At 40.3% G+C, this 15686-nt stretch overlaps 2 protein-coding genes across 2 annotated transcripts; both read right to left on the bottom strand.

Annotated features, from left to right (window-relative positions):
* Window positions 1–2576: 2576 nt before the first annotated feature.
* LOC138595756 (solute carrier family 22 member 13-like) lies at window positions 2577–7351 on the bottom strand. The gene is made up of 9 exons (XM_069667167.1): window positions 6977–7351; window positions 6782–6885; window positions 6441–6595; window positions 5359–5530; window positions 5137–5257; window positions 4964–5058; window positions 4661–4875; window positions 4434–4542; window positions 2577–2775 (listed from the first exon to the last, which is right to left on the bottom strand). Exons 1-9 carry the CDS (start codon window positions 7349–7351, stop codon window positions 2577–2579), a joined length of 1545 nt encoding a protein of 514 aa, XP_069523268.1.
* Window positions 7352–9464: 2113 nt separating this feature from the next.
* LOC138595760 (solute carrier family 22 member 13-like) lies at window positions 9465–15084 on the bottom strand. Its single transcript, XM_069667170.1, has 9 exons — window positions 14710–15084; window positions 14507–14610; window positions 13416–13570; window positions 12862–13033; window positions 12631–12751; window positions 12451–12545; window positions 12143–12357; window positions 11914–12022; window positions 9465–9663 (listed from the first exon to the last, which is right to left on the bottom strand). The coding sequence occupies exons 1-9, from the start codon at window positions 15082–15084 to the stop codon at window positions 9465–9467; spliced, it is 1545 nt and encodes a 514-aa protein (XP_069523271.1).
* Between the last annotated feature and the right edge of the window lie 602 nt (window positions 15085–15686).

The raw sequence follows: 15686 nt of genomic DNA, 5'->3' as shown, positions 1-15686 counted from the left end.
ATTGTATTACTTTTTTTCCCTACATTAAAATTATGTTCTGTTTCTGTCCTTAGCTGATGGCGACTGTGACAAGACTGAGAATCTTGAAGATGCGTTTGAGGCACCATACTTCAGCCGACTGCTTTCCAAATCACACGTGTTCATATTCTGATGTTAATAAATGATTGTACACTGACAAATAACCTGATAGCAACAAAAGCTTAGAAACCACTGCAGACGCGTGACAAGTGCTGACACGTAAAATCATCTCTATCATTCAGTTTTATTAAATGATCTCACCTTAATCACCCCATTTTTAGGTTCACAACGACTACAAGAAATTACATTAAATATTATTGGGTAATCCCTGCTGGTGGACTCCAATAAAAAAAAGTTTGTAAATTTCAATCTAACTTAATAAAAGAAGTGCTGAAGGAATGTCTCTACATATGATAATAAAGAGGCAATACTCATCTCCTTCTGTGTTGTACTGATGAACTGTTCACATGAGTGATTATTGAAGTCTTTGACGTTGTAAGTCCTACGAATGGTACCAGGAGCATACCAATACCAGATTTGGTGCCATGCTAGTGATGTGTCTTTAAATATGGTAACTTCACTTGGTTGATCCTCTCCTTTGGTGAAAATTCAAACGGATTGATTGCCATAGTATTTGGTTTGTACATTCAAAGTGCTAACAGGACGAATCCTAATGATCCTAATCCTTGGTTTTTCCTTGACTTTGCTTCTATATCATTACATAGCAGACATTTATGGTTTAGCTTGAAAAGCCTTTCATAAAATATAATGGATTGCAATGGATTTGGTTCGAGGTAATCAAGGTCTGCAGAGGATAAACTCGTGATAGGATAACTATGTTGATCCCTTGAACTTTCCTCTCGGACCAGCATCAAGTGAAACTCTTTATGTGTCCTTTAAGTCTGCTAATTCTCTCAAGATCCAAGTCTCAAGATTAATGAATAGAGAATTACATCCATACAAAGTTGCTCTAATTGATATGTGAATAAATATACTGTAACTTCTCATTAAGGTGCAATGACCCAAGTGCTGTGGATTCATACATCTCATTTTGCAATTAATCTTTAACAAAGTGCAGGTGATTAGGCACCCACAATATCTTAGGATGTATGTTCTAAAAAGGAACAATAGTGATATTTTTTATGGACCTGCCAATTGTGAAAGTTCAAATAAAGCAATAAAATGAGCAATAATGAAGATAAATCAGTTGACCTTTTTTATATAGCACTCATATTATATATTATACATTATATATAGCACATTTAACACTGTTCAAAGTTCTTCATAGTGCAGTAGTACAAAAAAACCCGTTCACCCTGTAATACACAGAATGTGATCTGGCAATCACTGACAACAGCAGCCATTTTTAAAACTAGTGTTGGTTGTAAAACTATATATATGTTTATATGTTTATAAGATTAAATCAAAAGTTACACATACAATGACATTCTTGTGTACTATTAACACAATGACACCAGTGCAAAGAACTTCATCTTGCAGAGAAATAAGAAAAATCACATGTTCAACAGTACGTACAAAATGTATACACTAGTAGTGTACAGTTTCAGATAGACAGCAATAAATGAAGTCAGATAGCCCTTTTGAACTTTGATATCTATACTGTCTGTCTGCCATGTGCTGAACCCTTTTTAAGGACCAAGTCCTTGAGATGACCAAGTAGACTTTAGTTACCCTCGGCTGTTCTGTCTTCAAGTCATGTGTTTGACAGTAACTGTCCTTCCTTGATGAAGATGCATGAATACATATTTTATGTTGGGACAAGATCTCTTAATTTAACTTAATAAACAAAACCATGTGATAACATAATGAAACACATTTCTTAAAGCTCCTGTGAGAAACTTTGGGTTTGTGTCGATTTTGGCGCCCCCTGTGGACAAAGCTGTACCTCTTATCCCTCTGCTGATTTTGTCCTGTTCATGCTTAAATGGTGGTTTTTAACAAACAATATCATCCTGCTTTCTTTAACAGTCATGTGTATCAATCACTTAAAATTTTTATCCTGGAAAATGTAAACAAAGGCAACGTGCAGTTAATCACTTCATCTGACACCTATCCCCCGCCAGCAGTTTCAGGCATTAAAAACAACTATATAGAAATAATCAGTCTTGTCGCTGATGGTCTGGTTTGCTTTTGTACGTCATATAAAGTAATAAGAATTAATTTCAGTCTGTTTCATAACCAGCAAAAAACTCCTCACAGAAGCTTTAAATAACAGTTGATTACTATACTGTAGTTAACGCTACAAAAACTGTAGCAGATACTGCAAATAAGGAAGAAGAGGAACTATGAAGGTCTGATGATATCAGTGCAAATTACAGATTGTGCTCTTCTATAATTTGTTCAGCACTGTGTCTGTTCCCAGTAGGTCCAGTCAAAGGCTTTCTACTATTAAAAGCAGAAAACACACATATTGTAAATAAATATTTACACATGATACATTTTGGTTTGGACACATTTTCTCATACAAGTGAATGGGAAAGTGTGTCCAAACCTTTGACTGGTAGTGTATATATTGTCTTCCAATATTGCATCTATACTCACTTGAGCTCTGCATGATCCTGAAGTGGAACATTGAGCGTTTCAGGCAGGAGCAAACACAAAGCCCCAGCAGCAATAGGGATGACGCCATATACTATCATTGGGATGGTGTAATGGTAGACGTCCAGCAGCCTGATCAGTGGAGAGAGGATGCCCCCCACACGAGCACACATGGAGTTTAGACCTAGGCCATTCTGCCTGCAAGAAGGTACAATGGACTCATCAGAATCCCTGACTGATACTAAAAATACTGTTCATTCAGTGTAAATTAAAGTGGTCATTCTTTTTATACTGTAGTGAAAGTTACAGTTATAGTTGTGTACTTTCACAGTATGAATATTATAAAATAAAGCAGTCCTCTGTTCACCTCCTTTTTGAGGAAACCTCTGAGCAAATCTACACCCATCAGCCATAACATTATGACCACCTGCCTACTATTGTGTAGGTCCCCCTTTTGCCGCCAAATCAGCCCTGACCAATCGAGGCATGGACTCCACTAGACCTCTGAAGGTGTGCCGAGGTATCTGGTAACAAGACGTTTGCAGGAGATCTTTTAAGTTCTGTAAGTTGCGAGGTGGGGCCTCCATGTATCGGCCTTGTTTGTCAAGCATTGAGATCTGGGGAGTCAACAAGTCAAGTCAACACCTTGAACCCATTGTGTTCCTCAAACCATTCCTGAACCATTTTGCAGTGTGGCAGTGTGTATTGTCCTGCTGAAAGAGGCCACTGCCATTAGGGAATACCGTTTCCATGTAGGGTTGTTCTTGGTCTCGGACATGTCGAAGTAACATCCACATAAATGGCAGAACCCAAGGTTTCCCAGCAGGACATTGCCCAAAGCATCACTCTGCCTCCGTCGGCTTGTCTTCTTACCATAGCGCATCCTGGTGCCATGTCTTCCACAGGAAAGTGATGCACACACACCCGGCCATCCATTGCTCCGTGGTCCAGTTCTGATGCTCACATGGCCAATGAAGGCACTTTTGGCGGTGGACAGCATGGGCACCCTGACCAGTCTGCCGCTACGCAGCCCCATAAGCAACAAACTGTTCTGACACCTTTCTTTGATAACCGGCAATAACTTTTTCAGCAGTTTGAGCTTCAGTAGCTCTTCTGTTGGAATAGACCACTCGGGCCAGCCTTCACTCCCCACGCACATCAATGAGCCATGGCCGCCCATGATCATGTTGCCGGTTCACCTGTTTTCCTTCCTTGGACCACTTTTGGTAGGTACTGACCTCTGCAGACCAGGAACACCCCACAAGAGCTGCAGTTTTGGAGATGCTCTGACCCAGTCATCTAGCCATCACAATTTGGCTCTTGTCGAAGTCGCTCCTGCCCGTTGTTCCTGTTTGCAACACATCAACGTGATGACAAAATGTTCACTTGCTGCCGAACATATACCACCCACTTACAGGTTCCATCGTAATGAGATAACCAATGTTATTCACGTCGCCCGTCAGTGATCATAATGTTATGGCTGATCACTGTATACTGATTACTGTGCTGTACTTACACAGTACAGTATCTTTCCACAATAAATACCAAAAAAAGTAGACGTTTCATGCCCAGCACCAATTTGTTAAGAAGCATGTGCTCCAATCTGTGCCCCCATGGAGGCTTTGGTTTTAATATTAGGAGTGGTCAGGCCCTTAATATACTTCTATCTTGTGGCAGCAAAAAGCCATTGCGCCATTGACCAATAAGATCTTCAAATCAGCCATATAAAAAGAAATACCCACTGCACCTAAATATTAGAAGGAATTACAGTCTTGTCTATGTTTGATTCATTTTATGCCCAAAGCAAACCTAAAACGAATAGTCATGATGGGCAGCAGCGGAAAGCGTGATCTTACCTTAAAATGGTTGGGTATAATTCTGCAGTGTAAACATAGGCTGTGCTGAATCCGGCAGTAGCAGAAACTCTCCCCAGTAAGGCTATGATTGTTACCACCACAGGAAGATCTGATGGGTAAACAATATATCACAAAGAACATATACTTGACCTGTCACCTGTCAAAACATCACCTCAGTAACAAAACAACTGAGAAACATACAAACATCTCCTGAGCTTTGTAGGTACCGTTTGGGATAGCAAGGACCACGAGGCAAGCAGCACCCCCAAACATCAGGAAGCTTCCTTGACTTATTCTCCTTCCAAAGGTCTGAATTAGCGCCATGGCGGTTAGGTTTGCAGGAATTTCGGCAATCCCAAAAATGAACTGTGTGAGGTAGATATTCAGGCCAAAACTGCCAACATTCAGGCTCAGTCCATAGTAAAGAAGACTTGCTGCAAACCTAGAATCAGAATTGCAGAGATATATGTTCAAAGATGTTCTGAAAGAGACTGTGACATGAACAATTATATCAGTTAAAGAAGACGTACCAGTTATATCCCATTATGAAGGTGCGTTTTCTCAAATACGGTATTCGGAAGATGTCCAGAATGGTTTTGTTTGCGGAGGTACCCCCCATATTTAGCTGAACAAGTAAAAGGAAATGTTCGTGTCATAAAATGGTATACTATGTTTTGATTAAATCCAAAGTGTGTTTACTCACCTTGTCTATTAAATCGTGTGGTACCTTCATCTTGTTCACCCTTGCTGCCCTCTCCAGCACCTTTTGTGCCTCCTCTTTCTTTCCTTGGCTCAAGAGCCAGCGAGCCGACTCCGGAAGAAACCTATTCCAAGACGAGTTGAAAGTCAAAATGATATTGTTTGGCAAATATTGTTTAACAGGAGCTCAGAACATGTTAATATTCTGGACTGAGAGGCTGTATACCAGTATAAGAATCCCAGGACAAGTAGAAGAGGGCTGAAGAGCACCATCTGCAAGATTCGCCAGTTGCGAATTAAATACGCAACGCCGGACAACACCGTCAGTCCAATAGGAAAGAACAATACGATGAGCTGTGTGCAAAGGGCAGCCTTAGAGGGATCAGTCCATTCTACAGCTGAAAAATAAGACGAGGGTCAGTGTTTTTTAAGTGTTTAAGATATTTTTTACAAACGCACCACTCTCAGACGTGGCTTAAAGTTGCCATTTCAATGTCACATGTATATAGTGGCTGATGGACACTCTGCAAAAGCCTCGAACATTTCCATAAAGGGTAGACTTGTTTAAGTTGCCGATTTAAAAACACATGAAAACACAAAACAAATACAACAGAATAAAATGGAAGTTTTGTGAAACAGGTCGTTTGTCCGTCTGCACCAATCTCTGGAGGTCTGAGTGTTGGGTTGTTGGCTGAGTGTAAGTTGGGGTCTGCCCAAGAGGTGGTGCTGGATTTCCTGTCATCAAAGCTGGGACTTGATCAACACTGGCTGGGTCACCTGGTTGACGGGTTTGATGTAGGAAGACTCAAAACCCTCATATGAACCCAGGAACATTATAGATGATGATAAACCAGTTGTTCCACTTAGTGCTCGCCTTAGAGGCTTGGAGATGTTGTGTTGACTGGATATGTTTTCATAATGCATTTGTTTGTTGTTGACATTGCACATAATTCCTGTTTTTGTATGTGTTCACTGTTAATGTATTTGTTTCAGCTCTCTGAGCATATTTCTGTTGTTCATTTTGTTTTACATTTTGTTTTATGTGTTTTTAAATTGGCATTAGCCGCTGTACATTTCTGCCGTGTGATATTAAAATTACCAATTGGAAAGTTTGTAAAGTTTGTTAAAACAATGTTCCAGATTCGTTTTTTTTTAATTCAAATATATCATGATATTAATTGGTGGATAAATAGAGAGTCTCAAAAAAATCTATATTACTACTGGTCACAAAATCTGGCAACAGCAACAACGATAATGACAATGATAATAACAACAAGGATGTAAAAACAATGACAAAAGATGACGTACCCATCACAGAAGTGACCATCGATATAACTACACTTGAACTCGCACAGAAAAATTTTAGAACTATATAAACATAAATGTTGGGTGAGAAGGCAGCACCAAACCCACAGCACAGCTCGACAACGAGCGCAAGCAGAATCGCAAAGCGCCGACCAAACCTACAAAAAGAGAAAAGTGTATAAGCATTTATTTGACATCAAGGAAGATCATTCTCTTATTTTCTCACACCTAACAGTATTTACAATTTCACATTCATATTTTTACATTTACATAAATGGCTCTTTAATATGAAAGTAAATTCACAGAAAGTGTGACAAAGACGTGCTTGTGTTATTGTTTCAAACCTGTCTGAAATTGCCCCATATGCCAGTGCTCCAAACAGAATACCAGCCATGGAGATTGACTGCGATGCTTCAATCAAACCACTCCTGTCACACACTATATCAAACTAAAGACATAGAAGGTAAAAGGTGTAAATTGAACATATTAAGGGAATACTGAAATCAGCCTAAGCACTAACAGGCTCTTCATTTGTTTACCTCGTTCACGATGCCAGAAGATCCTTTAGGTACATCATAATCCCATCCGTCAATGCATCCTGTTGTAGCATTGATCCCATACTTTTCAATAGTTTCCAAATCCAAATCCACAGGTGTGAACATTTCACAGCTTTCAAACTTTCCATCCTTGTTCACCGGGAGGGTGAGATTTCTTTGTCTGTCTTCTGTCAGGTTGGGCCCTCGCTCCAAGATCCAGTCAGTGTTGCAGTGATGTGGAAAATTAATTGTCGCAAATACCTGACCTATCACGTCAAAAGCAGCAAACATGGTGGGCATGCATAATGCAGCCAGTAACTGTTTCTGAAACAAACCAAACTCTCCTATTTCCTTTAGGATTTGCCCAAAGCTGCTCATATTGATATGTTTTGCAGAAGATCCTCATCAAAGAGTGGTGAGGGGGCTGGCCCTTCAACGGTATAAGACAGAGTACAGATTAATATTTAACATAAGTACAGTCTAAGAGTGTGATATAGTGTGATTACAGTTACAGTCACATGTCCAACAACTGTAAATGTTGGTGGGTGTGAAATATTAAAATGAGCAACAACACGGATAATAGAAATAAAAATGCACACAGACTATAAAAGATACAGAATTTTGTAAACAGACAAAGTCAGAGGTAAAAATGTTAATTGGTTTGTACTGTCCCTTTCAAATAATATAAACCTAAACAATACATACTTCAGCTATTCTGTCCACAAAAATGTGCTTTACACTAAATGACCTGTCATGCTATAAATGCTCTGGATATCTTGAATGTTGGGACCTAAAGAAAAGTTTAGTTTGTTTGTTTTTTAATTGACAATCAATTACTTTAAGTAATAATCTTCAAGATTTTCATTTAAATAAATGTCTATTAAGTCACTATCTATCGTCAGATGAGGTAACACAATGGTGATTGAGCCTATGGCCCACTGATGAAAGCCTTTGCATTTGCAGTATATAATATTATTACAGACTGGGTGTCTGTGGCGACTTTCGCTGAAAAAAATCACAAGCCAGCAGCACTTTTCTTGTCTCTGCAAGTGTTGTGAGTAAACAGTAATCTACTATGGCTGAACAAACAAAGAAAAGATCGATAACCACTGATGCAATTTCAAAAATAAGTGAAAATCCAAAGAAAAAAACAAATTCGACGCTCAGATGAAGGCAAACAGTCTGAAAAGTAAAGCGACCGTTAGTGAGGAAAATCAAGAGTTACAACCGGAGCCAACCGTGGACGTCACACATGCAACACTGTTTGGATATCTGGGAAGTGTGCTCCTTCAATTACCGTTTATCACCATAGGTCCAACACATACATCCAAAACTCTGCCACCCATCTGCTCACCCACTCTCGCACCAGAGACCACATCACTCCAGTCCTACAACACCTCCACTGGCTTCCCATCCAATACAAAATCCTACTAATCACCTACAAGGCCCTTCACAATCTTGCCCCCTCCTACCTCACTGACCTGCAACCTCCCACCCGCAACCTAAGATCTACTGATGCCAACCTCCTCACCCCTTCCCCCCCGAACCTGGGGGGACAGAGCCTTTTCCATTGCTGCCCCTTCCCTCTGGAACTCTCTCCCCCAACACCTCAGAAAGTCTCCCTCACTTCCTTCCTTTAAAACCGCACTCAAAACCCATCTATTTAAATCTGCTTTTAACCTATGATCTCTTATTTCTTTTTTTTTTTCAACTTTCTCTTACCTTTATATATATATATATATTTAACTAAGTTTTTGTACTTTGATTGTTTTTGTTTTTAATGTATTTGCCATTGTGGCTTGTGTTTTTTTTTTTTTATGTAAAGTGCCTTTGAGTACCTTTTAAAGCGCTATATAAATAAAATAAATTATTATTATTATTATTATTATTATTATAGGTGCCGCCAAAGAGAATGAAACTGAGAACGTCGAGATTACCACTTTAAACTTTATTAATGTAACACCTTTCAAACAAGTAAACAGTTTAAAGTCTGTAAAAGTGACAAAAGTAAGATGTTAAAAATGGTTGTAGTAACTAAGGCACATGCAAACATGTCATTTATGTGAATAAGAAGTGATTTTTTCCCAAAAAGGGGATCAAAATATTCTTTTTATCTTATCTAAAAAAAAAAGCTTTCCGATAAACATTCAGCTAATAAAAGCACTGAACCAAACAGTGACAATAAAAGAAAATAGCATTCAGTTAGCCCCTAATATCTACTTAGCTGGTTTCTGCATCTTAACTTAACTAAAACTTAACTAAAAATAGCACTACAAAATCTGTAGATGACAGCTTTTAAACCTTATAATAAAAAGGATTAACTTCTGAATATGATTTCAGCGTAAATTAAAGTTTGTGCTCTAAAGTTTGTCCAGCATCATTTTCTGTGGCTCCATTTACAGGTTTTCTGAAAACAGAACAGAAGAATAATTATGAACAATTGTTTATACTCAATACAGTGATTATATTTTATTTCATTCAGCATTTACACTCACTTGAGCTCTGCATGGTCCTGAAGTTGAACATTGAGGGTTTCCGGGAGGAGAAAACAGAACCCCCCAGCAACAATGGGGATGATGCCATATATCAGCATGGGGATGGTGTAATGGTAGACGTCCAGCAGCCTGATCAGTGGGGCGAGGATGCCCGCCATACGAGCACACATAGAGTTTAGACCTACACCATTCTGCCTGCAAGACGGTACAACGGACTCATCATCAGAATCCTCAACTGATGATTTTGGTGGCACTTTAGAGTAGAGCCCACAAGCAACCTTGTAATTAATAAGTATAACGCTAAGCTAAACAAGGCAGTTATCACTTTATTTTGAAAGAATGACACCTGAGTACTCTGAAATGATCAAAGATCTGTTCAAAGTTTTTGTACAACATGATTCTGTGTACAAAACACATTGGGACATGGTTACATGGTATAAACGCTGTGAAACAAAGTAGTACCATATTCCATAGTCACCCCTTGTTAATCGAGTTGTGGTGTAGTTTTTGTGTAAGAGGGCTGTGACAGTAATGGTTCATTGTTCATTGGAAGGTAGTTGCTCTTGTTCACTCTTTGTTCATGTAAATTACATTAAGATTGTTCCCCTTCAGTCCGCTAGATGTCTTGCATGCTTTTCAGATCTTATCTGTTCTGCATCACTACAATCAACGAATTGCTCTGACTTGAACTTTCCACCAATAAACAGCACATAAATACCTCTGCCAGTTTGTTAATGTTTCTATGTTGCCATGTTTCATACCTGTAAGGCTGTAACCAGCCTGCCTGCGAATCATGTTAACTCTCAAGCCAGCTTTGTGTAATGAATCATTAATCTACACCAGATCATATCAATATCTTTTATCTGTTGTTGTTTCCTTCAATCCTTCCTGCACTATTAACAATGACAGTGCGAACCTGCCAGAGGACTGGACCCACACCAGTCTGTTTCTGATTAACCTGATTTGCATGAAAGAGTATATGAGTGATTCCCCGAGAAAGGAGGCACATAATGCTGCTCAGTCTTTGGCAAATAAGAAAGTACTCTCCAAGACACGGTTGAGGGGTTTGTAACCTAACACTAACCCTGTCTTTAGTTTCCAGCTAGCTAGATCCCAATCTGCATCTCAGTCTCTTAGCATCCAGCTAACTAACTTTCAGCCTTCCTCTCAGCCTGCAAGACTAAAGTGTGCTTTTCAGTCTGCCATCACTTCAGCCAGCTTCTCAGACAGCTCTTAATTCGGTTAAGCTTTGATTTGTGAGCCTAAATCATTTGAGTTTTCTTAGATGTTTACCAAGCCACCATGACATCCTGCAGTCTCCTTGAAAAGGAACTCGGCAGGCATTCTTTTGGTGGGAATGGTGGTGAGAAGGAGATGTGGTCATCATGGCTCACAACGTCAACGGTCATCCCAGCTGCCTTGCACTATGGAGCCTCCGCTAACCAGTGACCCATATCCTCCTCTGCCAACCGCCCTGGAGTCTCCACTACCCAACACCTGTTCCTGGTTTGCAGTCAGTGGCCCAGGTGACACCTGCCCTTAGTTCCCAGTTAGCAGCCCAGCAACGCCTGCTCCCTGTTCCACCTCAGCAGCCAGGCCAACACCTGCTCCTGGTTTCGTAGTGGTGGTGGTCCAGCCTTCCTCGTTGGCTGTTGCAGGGAAGCGCTGCCTGAGGCCCTGTCAACTGTTCCTAAGACCTCCAGTCGGCAGTTCCTTCTGACACACAGCTTGGACTATCTGATCCCTTGTGGGCGATCCTTGTTGATGCACAGTTTGGACTCTCGAAGACCTAGTTAGCCATACCTACTAAACTCTAGTGGGTTGGTCAAGCAGACGCCTTGCCTGTAGCCGGATGTCTCTGCCTAAGCACAGTCAGGCCTCCTGTTCCTACCAAAAAGACTCCTGTTGTGGGGCTTCATGAGCTTTCTATTTTTATAGCTCCACAAACTTGCCAGTGTCCCAGCCTCCCAGTCCCAGCCTTCGGTCCTGCATTCAAGCCTCTGGCCTCCTGCTCAACCCTCCTCTGTTTATTTATTTTCTTTAAATAAGACAGAAAAGCTTGAAATATATATGCCTTGGGTTAATTTAAAAAGACGATAGGTTTGAATAAAAGCAAAAAATCTATTTGCAGCCATCAGATCACAAAATACCAAATACTGTTAAGAACTTTACAAATAACAGGCCTTTGAACAAATATGTACTCTGTGTGTGTATGTGTGTATGTTTGCTAAGATGCACACTGAAAGGACAATAACACATGAAAACTAATTTCACAGATAAGGGAAGAAAACAATTATGGGATTATTCTGGCTTTTGTTCACCTGCTCTTAAGTCATAAACAAAGGAAAGAATTCAAACACGGCTACGGTGTTAAACACATATTGTTATTGTTGTCAAGATATTGTATCTAATCATTATGAGCATCAGCAGAAAGTGTGCTATTACCTTAAAATGGTTGGGTATAATTCCGGAGTGTAAACGTAGGCCGTGCTGAATGAAGTTGCGCCAGCAATTTTACCACATACCGCAATGACTGTTACCACCACAGGAAGATCTGATGGGTAAAACATGTATTATGAAGAACATATATCGTGTCAGATAAACATTGAAAAACAAACACTTTCATAACAAATGTTTCCAGTTTATAAAAATATCCCTGAGGTTTAAAACATACCTTTTGGGACAGCAAGGACCAAAAGGCAAGCAGCACCCCCAAAAATCAAGAAACCTGCTTGACATATTCTCCTTCCAAAGCGCTGAAGTAGCACTATAGTGCCCAGGTTCGCAGGAATTTCGACAAAGCCAAAGATGAACTGTGTGAGGTAGATATTCAAGCCAAAACCACCAACATTCAGGCTCAGTCCATAGTACAGAAGACTTGTTGCAAACCTAGTATGAGTTGGAGACGCATTCAGGTGACGACATGATGACTACACATTATTGATGTGGCATGAACCATAAAATCGGTTTAAGGTTACATACCAGTTACAGCCCATAATGATTGTACGTTTTCTCAAGTATGGTATTCGCATGATGTCCAACATGTTCCTTCTCTTGGATGTACACTCCATATCTAGCTAAACAAGTCAAAGGAAAAGGTCCATGTCATATAAAGATTATTTATGTTTGGGTTTAATTCAAGGTGTGTTTGATGCAGCTCACCTCGTCTATCAGTTGTTGTGGTACCTTCCTCCTGTTCACCCTGGCTGCCCTCTCAAGCTCCTTTTGAGCGTCTTCCTTCCTTCCATTTGTCATGAGCCAGCGAGCTGACTCCGGAAGAAACCTATTAAAAGACACAAATCACAAAGCACAAGTTAGAAGTTATATCTTTAACTTGCTGGGCAATAATGTTGGGAAGCATCTGAAAATATTATGGCCTGAGAGGCTACTGACCAGTATAGAAATATAAGCACAGGGAGAATAGGGCAGCACAGGACCAGCTGCAGGGTCCTCCAGTTGGGTACTAAATATGCAATTCCGGACAACATCATCAGTCCAGAACCATAGCAGATTAGGATGAGAACTGTGCAAATAGCTGCCTTTGAGGGATCAGTCCATTCCAATGCTATAAGACAGAGTGCCATGTGTAAATATCTTCCCAAGGTTTTGGAATGCTTTGGTCAAGCTACAATTTATAAACACATATATACACTATACATTAGTTTGGACCTTGCTCAAACGATCGTACTTTAGACTTTTGATTGTGTGTTTTTACGTTCCAAACAGCCAAACACGTTTTACATTTTCTTTGTGGAGGGAGAAATGGAACAAAGAATGCCAATAGTTGAGAAAGCCAGCTCAATGTCATGTTCATAAGAAAGCCAGCAATGGCAAAAGTGCAATCCATCCATCCATGCTAATTTCAGTGGGAAAGGGGTATAACTGTTGCTGCCATTTACTAATTATTTCAGTTATTCAAGGCTTCATGCTACAGACTTAGTACCTACCCAACACAGATGTGTTCATTGCGATAGTACCTCCTGAAGTCCCACAGAAAAATTTTAAGACGATGAAAACATAGATGTTTGGTGAGAAAGCCGCCCCCAAACTAAAGATCTGTAGGACAAAGAGTACGAGTAGGACTGCGAAGCGTCGCCCAAACCTACAAAAAAGAGGAGAGAGAGCATTTGTTTTGTGAATCTACATAAATACTTTTCCTAATTCACTGTTACTTGTCATACAGGAGGGGTACATTTTTGAAAGGATTTCCCTTTAATGGTATGTAACTGATTTTGTATCTCCCTTTTAGGCAGAAAGATGCTACCGTTGTGGCATCCTTAAACTCCACTTTAGCCACAGGTCTTGTACCTAACAAAAGTGATATCATAACAGTTTTTGTGAAACTAAGGGTGCTTTCACACCTGAGCTGTTGGGTCCGTTTGAACTGAACCCTGGTGCATTTAGCCGGATAGTCCGGTCAGTTTGGGGTGCTGTGAAAGCAATCTCGAACTTTGGTGCAGACCAAACAAACGAACTCTGGTCCGCCTGAAAACGGGGGTCTCTGTTTGCTTCCAAGTGGTTCATAATTTGGTTCACTGTAGGTGTGAAAGTGATCCAAACCAAATATAGGAAGTGAACAAAAAACTGTTCATTGTGGTTGTTAATGGGACACTCGCAGAGACAGCTACGCTGCCAGGCAGCAAGACGAGTAAAGGTCAGACGTGGGGGAGCGACGAGGAAATAGAAATATTGACTGCCCAAATGGAATGGAGAATGGAACTGATCGAAATGTGGAACAATGTCAGATAAAAGTGAAAGAAGTTCAGGCAGTTTTCCCACGTGGAAAATCTGACCAGAGAGAAGTTTCCTCGCGCATCAAAACGTTTGGTCCGCTGGCAGAAGCTGCCGTGGGAACACAAACCAAACTTGAGGCAAAATGCAACATTGTTACAATTAAGTCTTTGATTAGAATCAAACAAACAGACTTTAGGTGTGAAACCACCCTAAAATGTCCTAAAATCTTTCAAGGAATGAGAACTACCACTGACATTGGAGAGGAGGTTGGAGTGTATGGACAGGAGGTGTGACTGTTTCTTACCTGTCAGAAATTGCCCCATACGTCAAAGCTCCAACCAGATAACCTGCCATGTAAATGGACTGAGATACCTCAGTCAAGCCACTCTTGTCACAAACCAGATCATACTAAGGATCAGAGAAAGGGTAAGAAGAATTACAGGCTCAGTACACAGAACAGACGGACTGCGTGAGCAACAGTTTGGACCCTGAGGTTAGCTTACTTACCTCAGTCACATAACTGGAAGCACCTATGGGTGCCTGATAGTCCCATCCATCTATGCATCCTGTTGTTGTGTTAATTCCTTTCGCTTCAATTGTTTCCAAATCCCAATCCACAGGTGTGAACATTTTACAGCTCTCAAACGTGCCATCCTTGTTCACTGGAAGGGTGAGATTTCTTTGTCTCTCTCCTGTCAGGTTGGGCCCTCGCTCCAAGATCCAGTCAGTGTTGCAGTGATGTTCGAAGCTCAGGCCTGTAAATACCTGACCGATCACGTCAAAAGCCACAAATATGCTGGGGATGCATAACGCAGCCAGCAAGCGTTTCTGAAACAAACCAAACGCCCCGATCTCCTTTAGGATCTGCCCAAAATTGTTCATATTGATACGTGGGTAAGGTTGCAGTGGTTCCTCATACAGCTGCAACGTGATGTTTGGACTAACCAAGCTTTAGATTCATATCTGTCTTTTGTTCATTAATCTTTAAGCCTGCTCTTCCCTCGGATGCACTATGACAATCAAAGGTTATTATGCTTTATCTCATAATAGGACCCAACATAAGTCATTTTAAGTTTGCACCAGTTATAAAACAAAACAATAAAATGACAGATAGTCATTCAGCTCTGCTCATTTCAACGTTATTTATGTTGCAATTATAACAAAAAAACATTCATACTTGAGCTTAAACATGCACAGAAACAAGGAATATAACAAACAAATCAATTTCTAATGTTCAACAAGACTTACACATATAGTACAGCTACAGAAAAACACCAATAAACATGAAATCAGTCATGCCCTTTTGGACTTAGCTGTCCGCCTGCCAAGTGCCGAACCCTGTTCTGATAAAAGACCCAGGAAACATGCAAGCAAATGCACAACAACTCAAATAAAAGTGAAATATAAAATATAAAAATTGTATGGGTTAATTCATAAGAGACAGTGCCTAATAGAAAAATAATATTACAATAAGTTATCTACGC

Source organism: Semicossyphus pulcher, unplaced genomic scaffold (assembly GCF_022749685.1).
Source record: "Semicossyphus pulcher isolate SPU_LCO1_2020_fin unplaced genomic scaffold, fSemPul1.0.p SCAF_18, whole genome shotgun sequence".
In the NCBI taxonomy this organism is placed as follows: Eukaryota; Metazoa; Chordata; class Actinopteri; order Labriformes; family Labridae; genus Semicossyphus; species Semicossyphus pulcher.
The sequence above is the reverse complement of the archived record's forward strand: the minus strand, read 5'-3'. Positions and strand labels throughout refer to the sequence as shown.